Here is a 14,144-nt window from a genome sequence, read left to right as displayed (position 1 = left end):
CTCTTCAGCCACAGCATACATGGTGCATGAGCAAGGTCATAAAACCCCAAAACAGAGTTCAAACATTGCTGAATGTTTCAGACCTCAAGCATCAGATGCGTGATTAGCCTGAAGTTTTAGGTTTACTGTTTCTCCTTACCAGGGTGACTGTGTCCAATGTTTTAGTACTAATCCTTTTATGTATTAGAGACAGCTCCCAAATTGCAAGACATAACTGATAATTTTATATGAATTATGATGGAAAAATGAGGCTTGATGACATATCACCAGCTGACAATCACTGACACTGACTCAATAAAAAGGCTTTGCTAAAAACTACTAAAAATCAATTTCACTGTTAAACAATGAAATCTATCCATTCATACCCCACTCCTCCTATCACTAGTTATGATGACATTAAGCATGCATCCTTAATAAGGTGAGGACACTGAAATAGCACACCTTCCAGGTTTACTAAGGTCCACACCCTCGGTTTCTGTTGCCGTGTCAGGATCGGTCTCTGCTGTGGAGGCCGGTGGCGCCTTGGCTTCCACCCAGTGTCCCACTGCAATGGTGAACGTGGAGGCTGGCATGGGCATTGTGACATGATAATCCCAGCGTGAGAAACCTGAGAGCAAAGAGAAAAACAGTCAGACACAGCTGGTATGCAACGTTAAAACGGGACAGAACAGAATTCATTATTAACTGCCTGGCAGCACCAGCTACTCTAGAGTGAATTCGCACGCATCATATTTGGGAGGTGGGTGTTTGGGGGGAACAAGGTACACTCATGTAAATAAATGTAACACAATGTTCATATAGTGATATAAGATATCTTTGTCCCAGCTCTACAGTTGAAAGGGGGTAAAATGACCCTTCCTGGTTCAGTCTACAGTGGAAAAGTAGTATAATGAGCCTGCCTGGTTCAAGCTCTACAGTGGCAAAGGGGCTGGGTGGCCTTGGCACTGGAAATAAGACTGGTCTTACAGAGCTTCCATAACTGAGTAAAGGAAAGGTGATCAGCACCTGTCTTCTCCAGGTCAGGGCGGGCCTCGTTCTCCCCACTCAGGAGAACCACACAGTCACTGGGGGCCCGCACACGGGCCTGCCAGGTTGACATGGCAACGGGAGGCTCCTGGCAGGGAAAGAGGGCCCTGTTGTTGATGGGGGAGCCCGAGGTGTAAACGCAAGGCCTGGGGGAGTAAAGGAATTTCAAGCACAGTAAACAACACCTCATGCCTCACTGTTAGAGTTTCACAGGCAAGAGCTCTCAACTCTTTATTCAACCATAATCTCAGAAAATATGTGAGCTACAGATTCTACTCAACAGGTCCCATCTCTGAAAAAAGCAAATCTCTGCCTATAATAGTATTAAATATTGATAATCCACATCTAAAAGGCAAACTCGTGATCAGCCTTTGGTCAGACAGCTTCAAGCACCAATGCCAAGTATGCTATGGAACGGTATGATGTCACAAAGGATTATGTCCTTTTTTCAAGAGCTAGTTAATCTGAGTTTACATTCAGCACAAACACTAAGCTGTGAGGCACATTTCTTTCAATGCTGAGGGGGCTGTAAAACCCTCTCCCACCCACCCACCTGCCACTCTGGTCCCTGGTCCACCGCACTGAGGCTCCCTCAGGCTTGGTTTGATACCAGATTCTGAGGGCGTGAGGGAAGGCCTGGGGGGTCTGTACCCCCTTCTTCCTGATCTGCAGGCTCCAACGGTCAGTGCAGAACAGGAGGTCCCCCTCGCCAGGCAGGGTGGGGGCACGGCTGCACTGGGAGTAAAGGTCATGCTGCAGCTCCCACTGGGATGAGGGCATCGACACCAGCCTGTGGATGAGGTAAGTGGAGGACCCGCCCATCTGCCAGTCAAAGCTGATCTCCCCACCTCCCACACCCAGCACACCCATTCCCGGCACCGAGGCCACATCCACCTCCTCCACCCGCTCCACGGCCAGGTCGCAGCAGTCCAGCACCAGCACGAAATCGCTGTGAGCCCCCACTTCCCAGGCCTCCTCCTTTGAACTTTGAGCACCCCCATCAGCCTCTGTGGAGGACTGCATACCGCCATGGCAACAGCCTTTATCCAGGGTGCCCCCTGTCATGCCTCCACAAGCCTCCACTTCACTAGCAGAGTCAAAGGCGGGGCACTCCATCCCAGAGGTGTGGTTCGTGAAAGCGGGAGAGGGCTGGGTTCCCAGCTCCGCCCTGCAGAATCGTGCTGCCCCTTTCCCCGTTTCCAAGAACAGTACAACACTGCCGCTGATAACCTCGGTCTCAAAGTGAACCATCAGGTCCAACACGTAGTGCCTCACTAGCATGTGGCTAGTGTTAGCCCGCAGGGGCAGGTCATCTTTGCTGGGGTCCAGATCTTGGTCCAGGTCCAGATCCATGCCAGAGTTTGAGTCTGCACTGCAGCACACCAGCTGAATGGTACACGTTCTGCACTACATGCACATCTGTTCATAAAAAAAGTAAACAAAAAGATTTCATCTGGTTATGTGAACAGGGCTATGAACTTGTTGACAATGGAGCATTTACTCGAAATGTTATTCCTACTCATTAAAACATTTGTCAGATATGTCTACTAGATTTATATTGTGCTACTGCTGTGCAACTGCCCATGGTTGCTTGTTTACAATTTGTATTCTGCACCAGCGTCTTTCCCATCCTCTGCTACTCACCCTCTAGCATGTGCAAAATAAACATATAGCTAAAGCCAAATAATATAATAACCTGCACTCTTGATGCTCAAGTCTAGACTTGATGCAGTTTTGGATACTCTTTAATTAAGAAATGGCGAGCTTAGTTGGGCCGAATGGCCTGTTCTCATCATCACATGTTCTTATGTTCTTCACAGCAATGGTGACATACACAGTGGAATTAGTTGTAATCAAACGTCAACCTCTCAGACTGTTTGCTTTGATGCACTTTAGAATGAAACATGTTTGGACAAAACTACAGCTAGCACACTGCCTACACATAATAACAGGCAGAGTCAGAGCTTTTTTACCCGGCACTAAAACATCAAATACATTCCTGAACTTCACTGGCATGTCCAAAATAACTGGAGCAACATTCTAACTATCAGTAAATGTATTTGAAAGAATGGCTGCAGCTGTGGTCATAGACAGAGGCAGCTATTCATATATACACCCCAACAGTCTGTATATGATTCTGGAGGCACGGTGCCAAGGGTTCCATCTTGGCAAGCCCTGGCACAAACCAAACACTGTGCAAACTAGGTGAGAGACGAAAAGGGTTCGCACGGGAGCTCCAAACACGTAGCACTGCAAGAAATCCTTCGGGGGCTTTGCAGCGCCACAGAAAGCAATTATAAACGGAAATTCCCCAGACGTTCCATGCAAGGAAGCCGAGCAAAAGACCTGAAAGTATTCCTCGACAAAACTTAAAGCCACCTACTCAAACTAAGGATCCAGTCACTTTGATTGCTCTGCGTTTTACACGAGATGCCAGTATAGACAGGTTGAATGGAAACAGCACATAAAAGGCAAACATCTGTTAACGATACTTTCAACTTTGGGCAACACTATTACATGGGTCCCACGAGGTTGTACGAATGTGCTTTATTTGTGTATGTGTTTACATATCGTGCAACGCTACCTACTCAATCTTGCTGAGGACTGCTGTTCATTTCAGATGGTTTCTTCTATCACTATCTAGCTAAATTCAGTGGAGAAACAAAATAAATTAATTAACAAGCCCTTTCATGAATGAACAAGTTATGTCAAGGGTAGGACACAGACGCCTTGCAGTCTTTTTCTTGTCTGGTCACAAATACACTATTGTTTTTATACAGTTCAGGCACAGCGCGTAGGAAGTTATCGAGCCAGCTACCACATTGGTCCACAAGGTGTCCATCAGCTAGCTGGCTGAAACTGAGTTTCCAAGTAAAGCCGTACTACTGCATGGCGAGTTAATACAAAAACAGTTAACCTACTATGATAATGTAGCTTTATGTAGCTTGCTGCTTTGGCAAGAACGAGTTGTCCGTTCATGCATGAATTAAATGTGTTCTAAGCAGTTGTATCTCTTCCCACAAACGCTACTGTCCTGCATGACAGTTGAACACGAACACCAACCTGACGCCCACCGACTACGGACCGTCTCCCTCGGCGCACATATATGTCGTCACTTTCGCGCGTCAGGAAGTTACGGTGAATGTTTCGATAGCGGCGTACTAAATGCGAATTATGCGAATGTGTGTTATTTTTATATAGTCTTGAGCGTGATTTATTTTTCAGATGCAACTGCAATATTCTTTAACGTTGAATAAACAGTGTAGGGGCAGAAGAAAGGCTCTGCGGAACGTAACTAAGGTTTTTTGAGAAGCTGCTATCACCAGGCAACACGAACCCAGCTTCTAGCAAGCCACTGGTCTTAGCTAGCTAATTGTTAGCTCCTGCAGCGGAGTTCGTTTACCAGCTGGCCACTGGCAATAAATAACTTACACTATCAAAACTATTGCTGTGAAAACCACTTAGCTGGGGCAAATGTCAATTTGTTTGTACTCGGATAGTTTTACGTACTAGCATTTGATAATCAAAATGTTTAATTTAGAGCCAAGCAGACAACAAACACGAAATCGTTAGACTTTGACATAAAATATTTATTAGATTCAAGTGCATCACATTTAAATTACAACATGGCTATTAATTTAAACGTCCACTTTCTGTGTATTACCAGATGATACATTATTTTTTTCTATATTAAAATAAAAAATAAAATCTTGCCAAAATAGATTCCAGTGCTTATAGTTTATCATCAAAACATCTCTTCTTATGGAAAGCAGCTAACTACATAATGTTGTAACAGACTGATATGTTTTATATAATGGACAGACAGCCCAAAAATACACAAGTTCATCCTGATTTTTTCACTTGAGTTACAATAGGCTCTTCCAGACTTGGGAGAGTACATTTGTTCTATTGTACAACAAATGTGTTCATAGTTTACTGACCACAACACATAATTAGAAGGAGCTGGTGTATTATATTTCTAAATGACTTACAAATGAATGTACACAAACAAGTATGCTTGTAAAATCATCATTACAGCATGGGCAATTCAATGCATTTTGAATTTGGCACTTAAAATTATAAAAGGGCTCCTTGAATATTAATAATATATTGCTGTATTGTCTATGCTTTGCTTTAAGCAATTTCAGTCATACCTCATCCTTAATTCTGAAAGAATGACCAGTATAAACAGTGTTTGCAGCCTGTTATTTGAAATGTCATTATTTTCTGTAAATGGACAAAGCTAAAATAAAAAAAGTGTAAAATACATGTGGGATGTTCTGTAAACCATTATTCTCCTCAGACTCAAAGTTTCCATATCCAACAAGGCCTGTCTTCTCCAATGAATCTCTGAAAACCTCGAACAGAGGACACTGAACTGGAATTAAAGTGGAAACAGGACCATATGGAATACTGCTTGGCACAGAAATCCAAGAACATTTCCGATTGAATACGGCTGAGTTAAATACAGAAATGTTTGGACGTTTTGAGGGCTGGCCCATTTTTGAGCTTTAGGGTTTCGTACGATAAGCCATGCTTTGTTGGACAAGAAATCAAAGTGAATGAGGGTGAAGGAATGTACCGTATTAATTTCTCATTTCTATGCAGCTTTTCCTGTAAAAAGTAAACCAGACTTACGTGAAACAAATCACTCAAAATAAATAATACTCTATTACAAATCCATACACCTAATCATATTTGATGAAAGAATATTAGATATTGCAACCAACCACAATGTTTTACTTAAGTACTCTGAAATACAGAGCGAGTCTGAAATATTGGCGTATTATTGGAAATCTCTCAGTTACTGCATGTGTTGTTTACGTGTAAATGAGATTGTAGCAACCAAGTACACTGAGTAGAGATGTAATTACTTAATATTGTGTTTTGCATTCCATATGTCAAAGGTGTATGATAAAGAGGGCAGCATGTTTGCACCCAGTTCACACTGTATTCCTGCTGTGATCATCAGTTGCCAGAGCAGCACAGACAGTTAAAATTATTTGCCTCTCATGGGTATAACTGTATACCTGGCAAGTGTAAAACACAATTCCAAAATGGAGCACAGGGACATCTTCTCCTTAAGGTTTGTCAACTTAATCATTATATACAGTATCCATCCAACTGTGTACATAAATATAAAAAACTCACAAGCTCTAAATTTTCAAATAACATTGCTAAAGTGAGTGCCACATGGGACACAAATAACCATTCTTTAAGTTTCTGTTTACATGCTAACAACTGTTCTAAAATGACTTTGAGAATCTGGGCCCTTTTGTGGCCCAGCTCTACAAACCACAAAACCTTTTTATTTCTAATGTAAATCTCTTCTGCAATGTATCCGTGATGGTTGGAATGCAACTAGACTGTTAATGTAAATTATTGTGGAGTATTATTACAGAGTATTATGGAGTTTCCACGGTATAGCAGAAGCATGAACTCTAGTGTGGATCGCAGAGCACAGGGTGAGCTTCAGGCTGGCTGTCTGCGACCTTTGGCCACTAAGGGACTGGCTCTCTCCTCGCTTGTCCCCCTTTCTCTTCTATCTTCTCTTCTCTCTCTCTCTCTCTCTTCTCCTGCTGTGATGTCCTTGCAGTGAAAAAGCCTGCATCTGTATCGTGGCGCCTCATGAATTTTCATCCACGGTCCTTCGGAAGCTGAGCCGTTTGAAGGAATCCCTTTTGAAAACAGCAGAAAGGAACAAACAGGATGTGATTTTGGAGCTTGGGGCACAGCCACCACTCACACAGGCATCCATTAGAGCAGTCTGAAGGGGCAGGTTTACAGACAAGACAATGTATGTGCACTGCACACAACACAATTGTGACAAAATGATTATATATTGATGTTTCTCTGAATAGGCTCATTACTTTACGTAATTCTGTAGAGACCAGAGGCTGCTGGGTAAAGTTAAAGCTTAGAGTTGCTGGTTCATTCACAGTGTCAGATTATCAGATTGCTCAGGATGCAGTCTGAGGTTCTAATTGAGGGAGCTTTCTAATTTCAAGATGGCAGACGATGTACTGGCTAAATGTGCTGCATGCAGTGTGGACTCAGGAGAAACCATTGAGCTATAGACAAAATGGAACTCACGCTTGCAGTGGTGAACCCTGACATTTTGCCGTTTTCCTCATGAGAGCTGCACGGCTCCCCCTGGCTGAGACCTGATCTCCACATAATGTGACAGCTTTTTCACTACCTCCTGCCGTCATCCAGTGGACATGGACACATTCGTAAATCACAGGACACATCTGCACTATGTGGCACTCTGACGAGAGCTCTCCAACTCCACAGAAGAGCATCACAATGAATGTATGAATGAACGCAGCTCAGATCTACACCCTCTTCCACGACTGCAAAGTTAGTGGTTCTGGGCAGGTTCTGTTACCTGCTCTCAATGCGGGGCTTGATGATGGGTTTGTACAGGTCCGGGATCTTTCTCTCCAGCATGGGCCTCAGGTTCTCCCTCAGCTTGTTGTAGTTCTTCTTCAGCTCCTGCTGATATTCTTTCTGGTCTGCGGCAATGAGGTGCTTGTTCTTCTCTACAGCCTCCCCACACCTGCATCGGGCCAAACAGGAAGTCACGCTTAATCACACTCAGCTCAGATGCCACTAAGTTTCTATCGCTACGTAACACCGCAGCGACACCATGAAAACACTGTCACATGCCTGCTGGTCAGTTGCAGAAGCAGTCACGCCTGTCATTAAATTAAACTGCCTTAATTATTCAACAAAATAAGATACTAGCTATAGTTGGGTTTAATTCATCACAGGCTGTGGAGAGACACAGCAGATAACCTGAAGTGCTGTAAGTACATTTTTCTCGTAGCTGTATAAATGGACAGTGTGTCAAATGTAAATGATGCAAGTTACCTTGAAAAAGGGCAGCCGCTAAGCAAATAAACAGCATGTAAAACAGGTCTGAGATTGTAAGTGGCCGTGACAAAAGGACACTGTCTGTCTGCCTCACACAGCATTGCTACCCTCACACTTCCTCTGCTGTGCCTCTGGTGCAGTGAGCCCCATGCAGCCGTTCCCCGTGTCTGTTTGGGTTTATTAAAAAGCTGCAGGGGAGAAACAGGAGCACAGAGGAAAAAGCAGGTAGGAAGTGAGAGGTGATGCAACAGTACGAGCCCAGGTTTCAGGCTGTAATTGACACCCTGTGCGCCTGCAGCACTGAGAAAAACGCTTCCGGCCTTAAACCGACAGGGAGAGAGAGAGTTGCCTCACTGTCTTTACCAGGAGATCCTCCTCCCAAAAACCAGCCACTGTCCAGAGACAGGAACAGCCATTCCAGGTTTCATTAGAAGGTCGGTGTGCTGAGTACAGGTCACCAACAGGCAGATATCACTCAGTGCACTCACTGGTGTCCAGTAAAACCTGGGCAATCTCAACTTACTCTGCATTGGGAGTGCTGCTCTCGTCCCCGCACCCTTCTACAATAGCTCACTTCTACAGTATTGGCCAATTTCCATTCATATTTACACATCTGCCAGATACTCTTAGTGCTACATGAATCTGATCCTCCAATAATATCAAATCTGGCTCCAAAATCCAAACATTCTGGTTTGTCTTCTGTGTGGAGTAGATATTTTTTTAATGTAAGAATTAAGTACAGAAAACATATGGTTGCCTTTCTTTTATTCCCCTCTATGTAATCAACTTGGAAAATGTTAAATACTAATTTTGTTACAGCTTGGCTCCAAATAGAAGGAGTGCAGCATTTCCAGCAAGCATTGCAGTCACAGTACAGTAGAGGAAACTCAGGAGCTGCCTGAGCCATAATGGCTGCCATGAGGCAAAATGCGCTCAGACTTGGCATCGGCGGGGTGGCGCTGCCCTGCCTGGATTACAGGGGGAAAATAAACATTTTTGAAATTACAGTAAATATTTGTCAGTGGGCTGGCAGCGATCAGGCGGAGGAATTTGACATTCCCAATCAAAGCCATCTTTGGGAGAGGAACGGCGTGTTCCCACGCAAGGTACGCACTTCCACGGGGTTGCTGCGGTGGCCCAAGCTTTCTTTGGACGGAAATATAAAGCGAGCTGGAAAGCCGAATTATGCTAATGATATGCAATTGGAAAAAAATATTCCAAACTGCGCTTCATAAATAAATGGAGAACGGAACAGAACCCCACGCAGTGGCATATTATGGTAATTCAAGAGCGAGGGCTTTGCCAGCTGGGTTCTCTAAGGTGTTCCTACAGTATTAAGGAGGGTAGCTGGAAATATTACTTATGCTTTTCAAATTACCACTCCGACCAAAAAACAAACAGGTCTGCTGTGTTAGTCAGAGAATCTCGAGCCCTAAACCCTTGTGTGGGTTCTCCAACCAGCACGACCTCTCCCACCTCTGCTACCTCATTCATGTTTGCACAGTGGCTTCTGTTTCGCAAAGAGCAGTTATTAACGTCATTTCTTCTTGGTGGCTCCATGAGGAGACAAACACAAGCTCATCAAGCTCAGTTAATTACAAATAACACAACTGGTAAGGAAGATCCATGTGTCTCAAGTATTTCCCAACCCAACCAATAATGTGTCTGTCTGATATTATCTCCAGGTGAAATGCAAGCCGTTGTCTGTTTTTTTCTCCATTGCTCTCTCTCTGTCCACACTCTCCCCTGCTCTCTTTCTCTGTTTTTTCCCTCTCCTTCCCTCCCTCTCTCATACACACTCTTCTCTCCCTCTCTAATGCTTTGTCACACACTCTCCTTCTGCCTCTATCTCTCCCACACAGACACTCTCTCCCTCCACCTTTCTCTCACACTCTTTCTCCCTCCGTGTCTCTCCCTCACACACGTACGTGTTCTCCCTCGATCCCTCATACACACTCTCCCCCCTCCTCCATCTCTCTCTCATGGACACTCTCTCCCTCTATCCCTCTCTCACACACTCTCCCTCTCTCAGTCCTCTGTGTAAGCCCCAGCCAAGACCGCTGGCCTCACCTCATGATGAACTCTTTGAAGCAGAGTCGCAGTTTGTTGTGGTGACGGAAGAGTCTGGGGTCTGCTGGGATTTCGTTCAGGAAGACCTGGGCTACCTCCAGGGGTCCCTTCAAAAAAACACACACAGAGGGAACAATGAATGGCAAAGCTGAAATCTGAATTCATTAAGAAGGGCCTGGATGTACAGCCAACCATCAGGCAAAGATCCTGCTGAGGCCTGTGTGTGGCTAATGTCGCCACAGAATGGACAAAAGCACTCTGTGTATTCTCACCCGTGCTGAGTATCTTGTTACTTGAACTCGTATTTATCGTAAAACCATAGCTATGTCCTCTCCTCAACGCCAAGGCATCATTATGATATTTGCCATTTTCCGCACCCACAGACTGTGACTTACACGTATCTGTGCTGAGTACATATGTTGAGCATAACAAGGTGCTACTGTCAGTTTAGATGAGGAGAAAAGTGGCGTCATGATTCCGGTACATAAACACCAGTGAATTTAATCACTGTATTTTTTAATCCAAATAGACGCGCTGTGAGGAAATGAAAGAAACATCAGTACAACAGCTCTTTTTCTTAAGGAAAATAATGGAAACCAGAGCAGGACCCAAATCAAGCATAACTCAATTTCAACCTTTACTTCTCACGATGCGTTCGCCTTTTGCACCAGTGCGAATGTTTCAAATTAAACTTTTTTTCCTCTTATGAATTTAAAATGTGAGGAAAATCTGAGGTACTTTTCCACACCAATGGGACCACATGGCAACCTGTTAGCGAGGAAAAAAGATAAGCTCACCTTTGACCTGATCATTGTCCTCAATTTGCTTTTTTCATATTTGAAATTATATTTTCATAGTGAACAAGGTTGCCAGATTATGTAAAATAACCCCAAAGCAGCTGATTACTTTGTATTTAATGGTGGCTAATTATATACCATTACAAAACATTTGAGAAATTTACATTAACTCATTTTAAGTATAAAAAGGAGACTGAGACATAATACAAAATGTAGATTAAAGATCTGGGGAAACCTGGGCAGAAGGCTTTGCAGAACACTTATGTATGTATTATTTAGTTATTATTTAGTCATGCCAGACACTCTGATCCAGAGTGACTTCCAAGGCCGTTATGGCACGATACGCAAAATGTGCCTTATAAGAACAAGGTCGTGCTGCAGGTACACAATGGCAAGTAATAGATCAGTGATAACACGTCAAGCTGAAAGCCAGTGCTCCAGTATAAGCAAACAACAGTAACTGTTTTTGGTAGAAACACTGAAGACTGCTCAACAATGATTAAAATCAGCATTATGTTCACTAACGGGATATAAACAATGTTTAACAGTACATGTAAGTAGTGGTACAAGATAGTTAATGTAGCCAAACTATTATACATTATTACTTACACATACACATACCATCACTTGAAAATCTTACTCCATAAACTGGCTAAGATACTTTTATGTAGCTGTGTGTGTATGTGCTTGTCGGTGTGCGTGTATGTGTGTGTGTACGCGTGTGTGTGTGTGTGTGTGTGAGAGCGAGACAGACCTGATTGACAGTGGCTCCCACAGACCCCTGCAGCACCATCTGCAGCATCTTGGCGTCGGGCTGCTCCCTGTGGGTGGCCACCGCCAGCTCGCGCGTCTTCTTCTGCATGTCCTCGATGGCCACCTCGATGGGCGTGAGGTCAAACTGCACACAGAGCGCACAGGCAGACGCGTGTTGGAGAGCCGCAGAGCAGCACGGGGTTCGGGGACAGCTGAGGACAACTTCAGCTTCGATAGGGTGAATTTGCGGCTCCCCTGTTGTGTCATTTCCTGGATCACTGCCATTAGCATTCCTAGCAGCCCCTGAGGCAGGGTCTGATTTTATATATAAATGTGAGCAGCTAATCAAACCCAGTGAATAAACATTACATCATATACTGTATAAACAGTATATCAGTACAATGCATGAAAAAATCTGAAGAATGGCAGATACTGTGTATGCTGTAAATCATTGCCACATTCTTTCTGTACATAATTGCACAATGTTTTTACAGATATGTCATTCATATCACTTTGCAGTATTCCACAAGTATTCTACAACACGTGCATGGCACTATATACTACACACAAAAGTGTTTTTAGATTAAAAGGACAAGTCAAAGGACATTTTGACTTATATCCAAAATACTGTATGTCAAGGGCATCAAATTTTGGACTATATATTTGAATATCTTACTTTTATTAATGGTATACACTTATTCTCTCATGCTCTTTGAGACTCACTCAAGAATGATATTTATTGCATATTAATCATAATAATATATTATTATGATTACGATTATTATTATTTTTTGGTTCGCAGATGCCTTCATGCAGGTTGACTTGCATATAGCATTTTAAAAGTTAAGTACTGAAGAGCTTGAGAGCACAATGACATTGTCCTGCATTGGATTCAAACCCACAAGCCTGGCATTACCTCCTCCTTCTGGATGACGTTGATGCGCGTTTTGATGTAGGGGAAGGCGTGCATGGTGGTCAGGATGGTCTTTCTCTTGTACTGCTCATTGAGCTCCCCGCGTGGGCGCCCGCTCTTGGTGAAGGGCGTGGTGTACATGAACCGACGCAGGTTGAAGTTCTTCTCGAAGTTGGTCAGCCGGTCCTTCATCTCATAGTCGTCGAAGTAGGGCTCCACGAAGGTGATCTGGATGTAGGCCTGAGAGGGGAGGGAGAGGGGGGACGGTGAATATGAGCAAGATATCGGGTCAAAGCGGAAATTCAGTCATGAAATCTCTCTTTTGTTGTCAAAGTCAGTGAGTCATCGCCCCCTGGAAATTGATGGCATAAAAGATGGCAAGATTCCTGTTTATACCACGCTCAGAAGCCAGAGTCAATACCATATACCCATCTGTAACCAAAATGCCAGAGACCAATAAAAGGACCTTTTTTACTGCTTGGGGTTTTCTGACTGAAATGGAGATTGAGCCAGATGCTGTATGGTCTGTGTGAGAAGGAGAGATTAGCAGAAGGTGTAAATATTTATTCTGCCATCCCTTTATGTCAAAGAATGTGCAAATACTTACCTCTACCCGCTGTGTAATTTTAATCGCTGTGTGTCAAACAAACAGAGTCAGAAAGAATGAACTATTTCCCCGGGCACTGTGTTTACCGTACCTTGTTGGGATTGAGCTTGCTCCTGTCCACAGGTGTTGAGTCTTTGATAATCTCCAGAGCGTCTTCCCCAAAACACTGGCTGTAAAACGACTGGAACAGGAGTATGTATTTACATGCTTAGCAAGCACAATAAAACAAAACTGCAGCACTCTTACCACTACACAGCAAGCTGCCCTACAGTGCATTTAACAATACCTCTCACCAACCAGTGTAACAACATTGTAATTACATAGAAATTAGTGTACTAGAACATGTGTCTGAGTATTAGTAATGGTAGTGTGGAATAGCTGTGTGTTTAATTGCAAGTGTACTTAGACAAAGTGCACAGCTATGCTCACCATTCATTATTGCACAGCTGTAATGTAACATTGAAGTTGTTTTAGACATTACTATATTAATCACAATGTTATTACATGGGTATATGTTCAATATGAAATGTAACAAATTATTATTTACATTTGAAAATTCATTTGAGACGTCATACATTATGTTTTTATGTTTGTGTTATGTTTTTTATATCTCATGTTTTTTACCTCTAGCCTGTGAGAGATTTCGGGAAGGTGGGTAATGCCAGGCTCTTTGTAGATAAATTCTCGCTCATCGAGGTCTCCAAATTTGGCACCATAGAAGCCAACTCGGAAGTAGGTTCCAAACATTCTCTTGTGCCCCTGTAAGGACAGAGACTGTAAACTAGAGAACATGCTATGTGTGTAACATACAATGCTAATCAATGTTTCTAACAAACTGCTGAACATGTACATCTAAAGACCACTAATCATCATTCACAAATTGCGCCATAAAAATGAACACATGCTGTATTATAATACAGTAAAAACAAGTGACACTGCTCCTGAATGAACTTTTCACACATTAATGTAATAATGTATTGCTGATGGTGCTTAAGTATAGTTTTTTTATTTGTGTTCCCTATTGGGTGGAAAAGATTGGAGACCAGAACATGAACATACCTAATTCACCTTTTTTAAGGGGGGTAACAATCAAAGGCTGCCC

General features: G+C 43.2%; 2 protein-coding genes across 2 annotated transcripts in view; both read right to left on the bottom strand.

Moving 5' to 3' along the window:
• Positions 1–2,411, bottom strand: part of LOC118776205 (aminopeptidase O (putative)) — a 76,337-nt gene extending 73,926 nt beyond the window's left edge. The window contains exons 1-3 of the mRNA XM_036526318.1: positions 1,580–2,411; positions 1,006–1,172; positions 467–607 (exon numbers count right to left, since the gene is read on the bottom strand). Of these exons, the coding sequence (XP_036382211.1) occupies positions 467–607; positions 1,006–1,172; positions 1,580–2,379 (1,108 nt within the window). The 5' untranslated portion in view covers positions 2,380–2,411. The remainder of the gene's footprint in view (positions 1–466; positions 608–1,005; positions 1,173–1,579) is intronic.
• A 2,662-nt stretch (positions 2,412–5,073) lies between these two features.
• Positions 5,074–14,144, bottom strand: part of dock8 (dedicator of cytokinesis 8) — a 56,672-nt gene continuing 47,601 nt past the window's right edge. Inside the window, exons 42-48 of the mRNA XM_036526083.1 lie at positions 13,667–13,801; positions 13,134–13,223; positions 12,439–12,675; positions 11,524–11,667; positions 9,973–10,079; positions 7,415–7,585; positions 5,074–6,704 (exon numbers count right to left, since the gene is read on the bottom strand). Of these exons, the coding sequence (XP_036381976.1) occupies positions 6,653–6,704; positions 7,415–7,585; positions 9,973–10,079; positions 11,524–11,667; positions 12,439–12,675; positions 13,134–13,223; positions 13,667–13,801 (936 nt within the window). The 3' untranslated portion in view covers positions 5,074–6,652. The remainder of the gene's footprint in view (positions 6,705–7,414; positions 7,586–9,972; positions 10,080–11,523; positions 11,668–12,438; positions 12,676–13,133; positions 13,224–13,666; positions 13,802–14,144) is intronic.

This window comes from Megalops cyprinoides, chromosome 4 (assembly GCF_013368585.1).
Source record: "Megalops cyprinoides isolate fMegCyp1 chromosome 4, fMegCyp1.pri, whole genome shotgun sequence".
Lineage (NCBI taxonomy): Eukaryota > Metazoa > Chordata > Actinopteri > Elopiformes > Megalopidae > Megalops > Megalops cyprinoides.
This window is presented reverse-complemented; position numbering and strand designations above follow the sequence as displayed.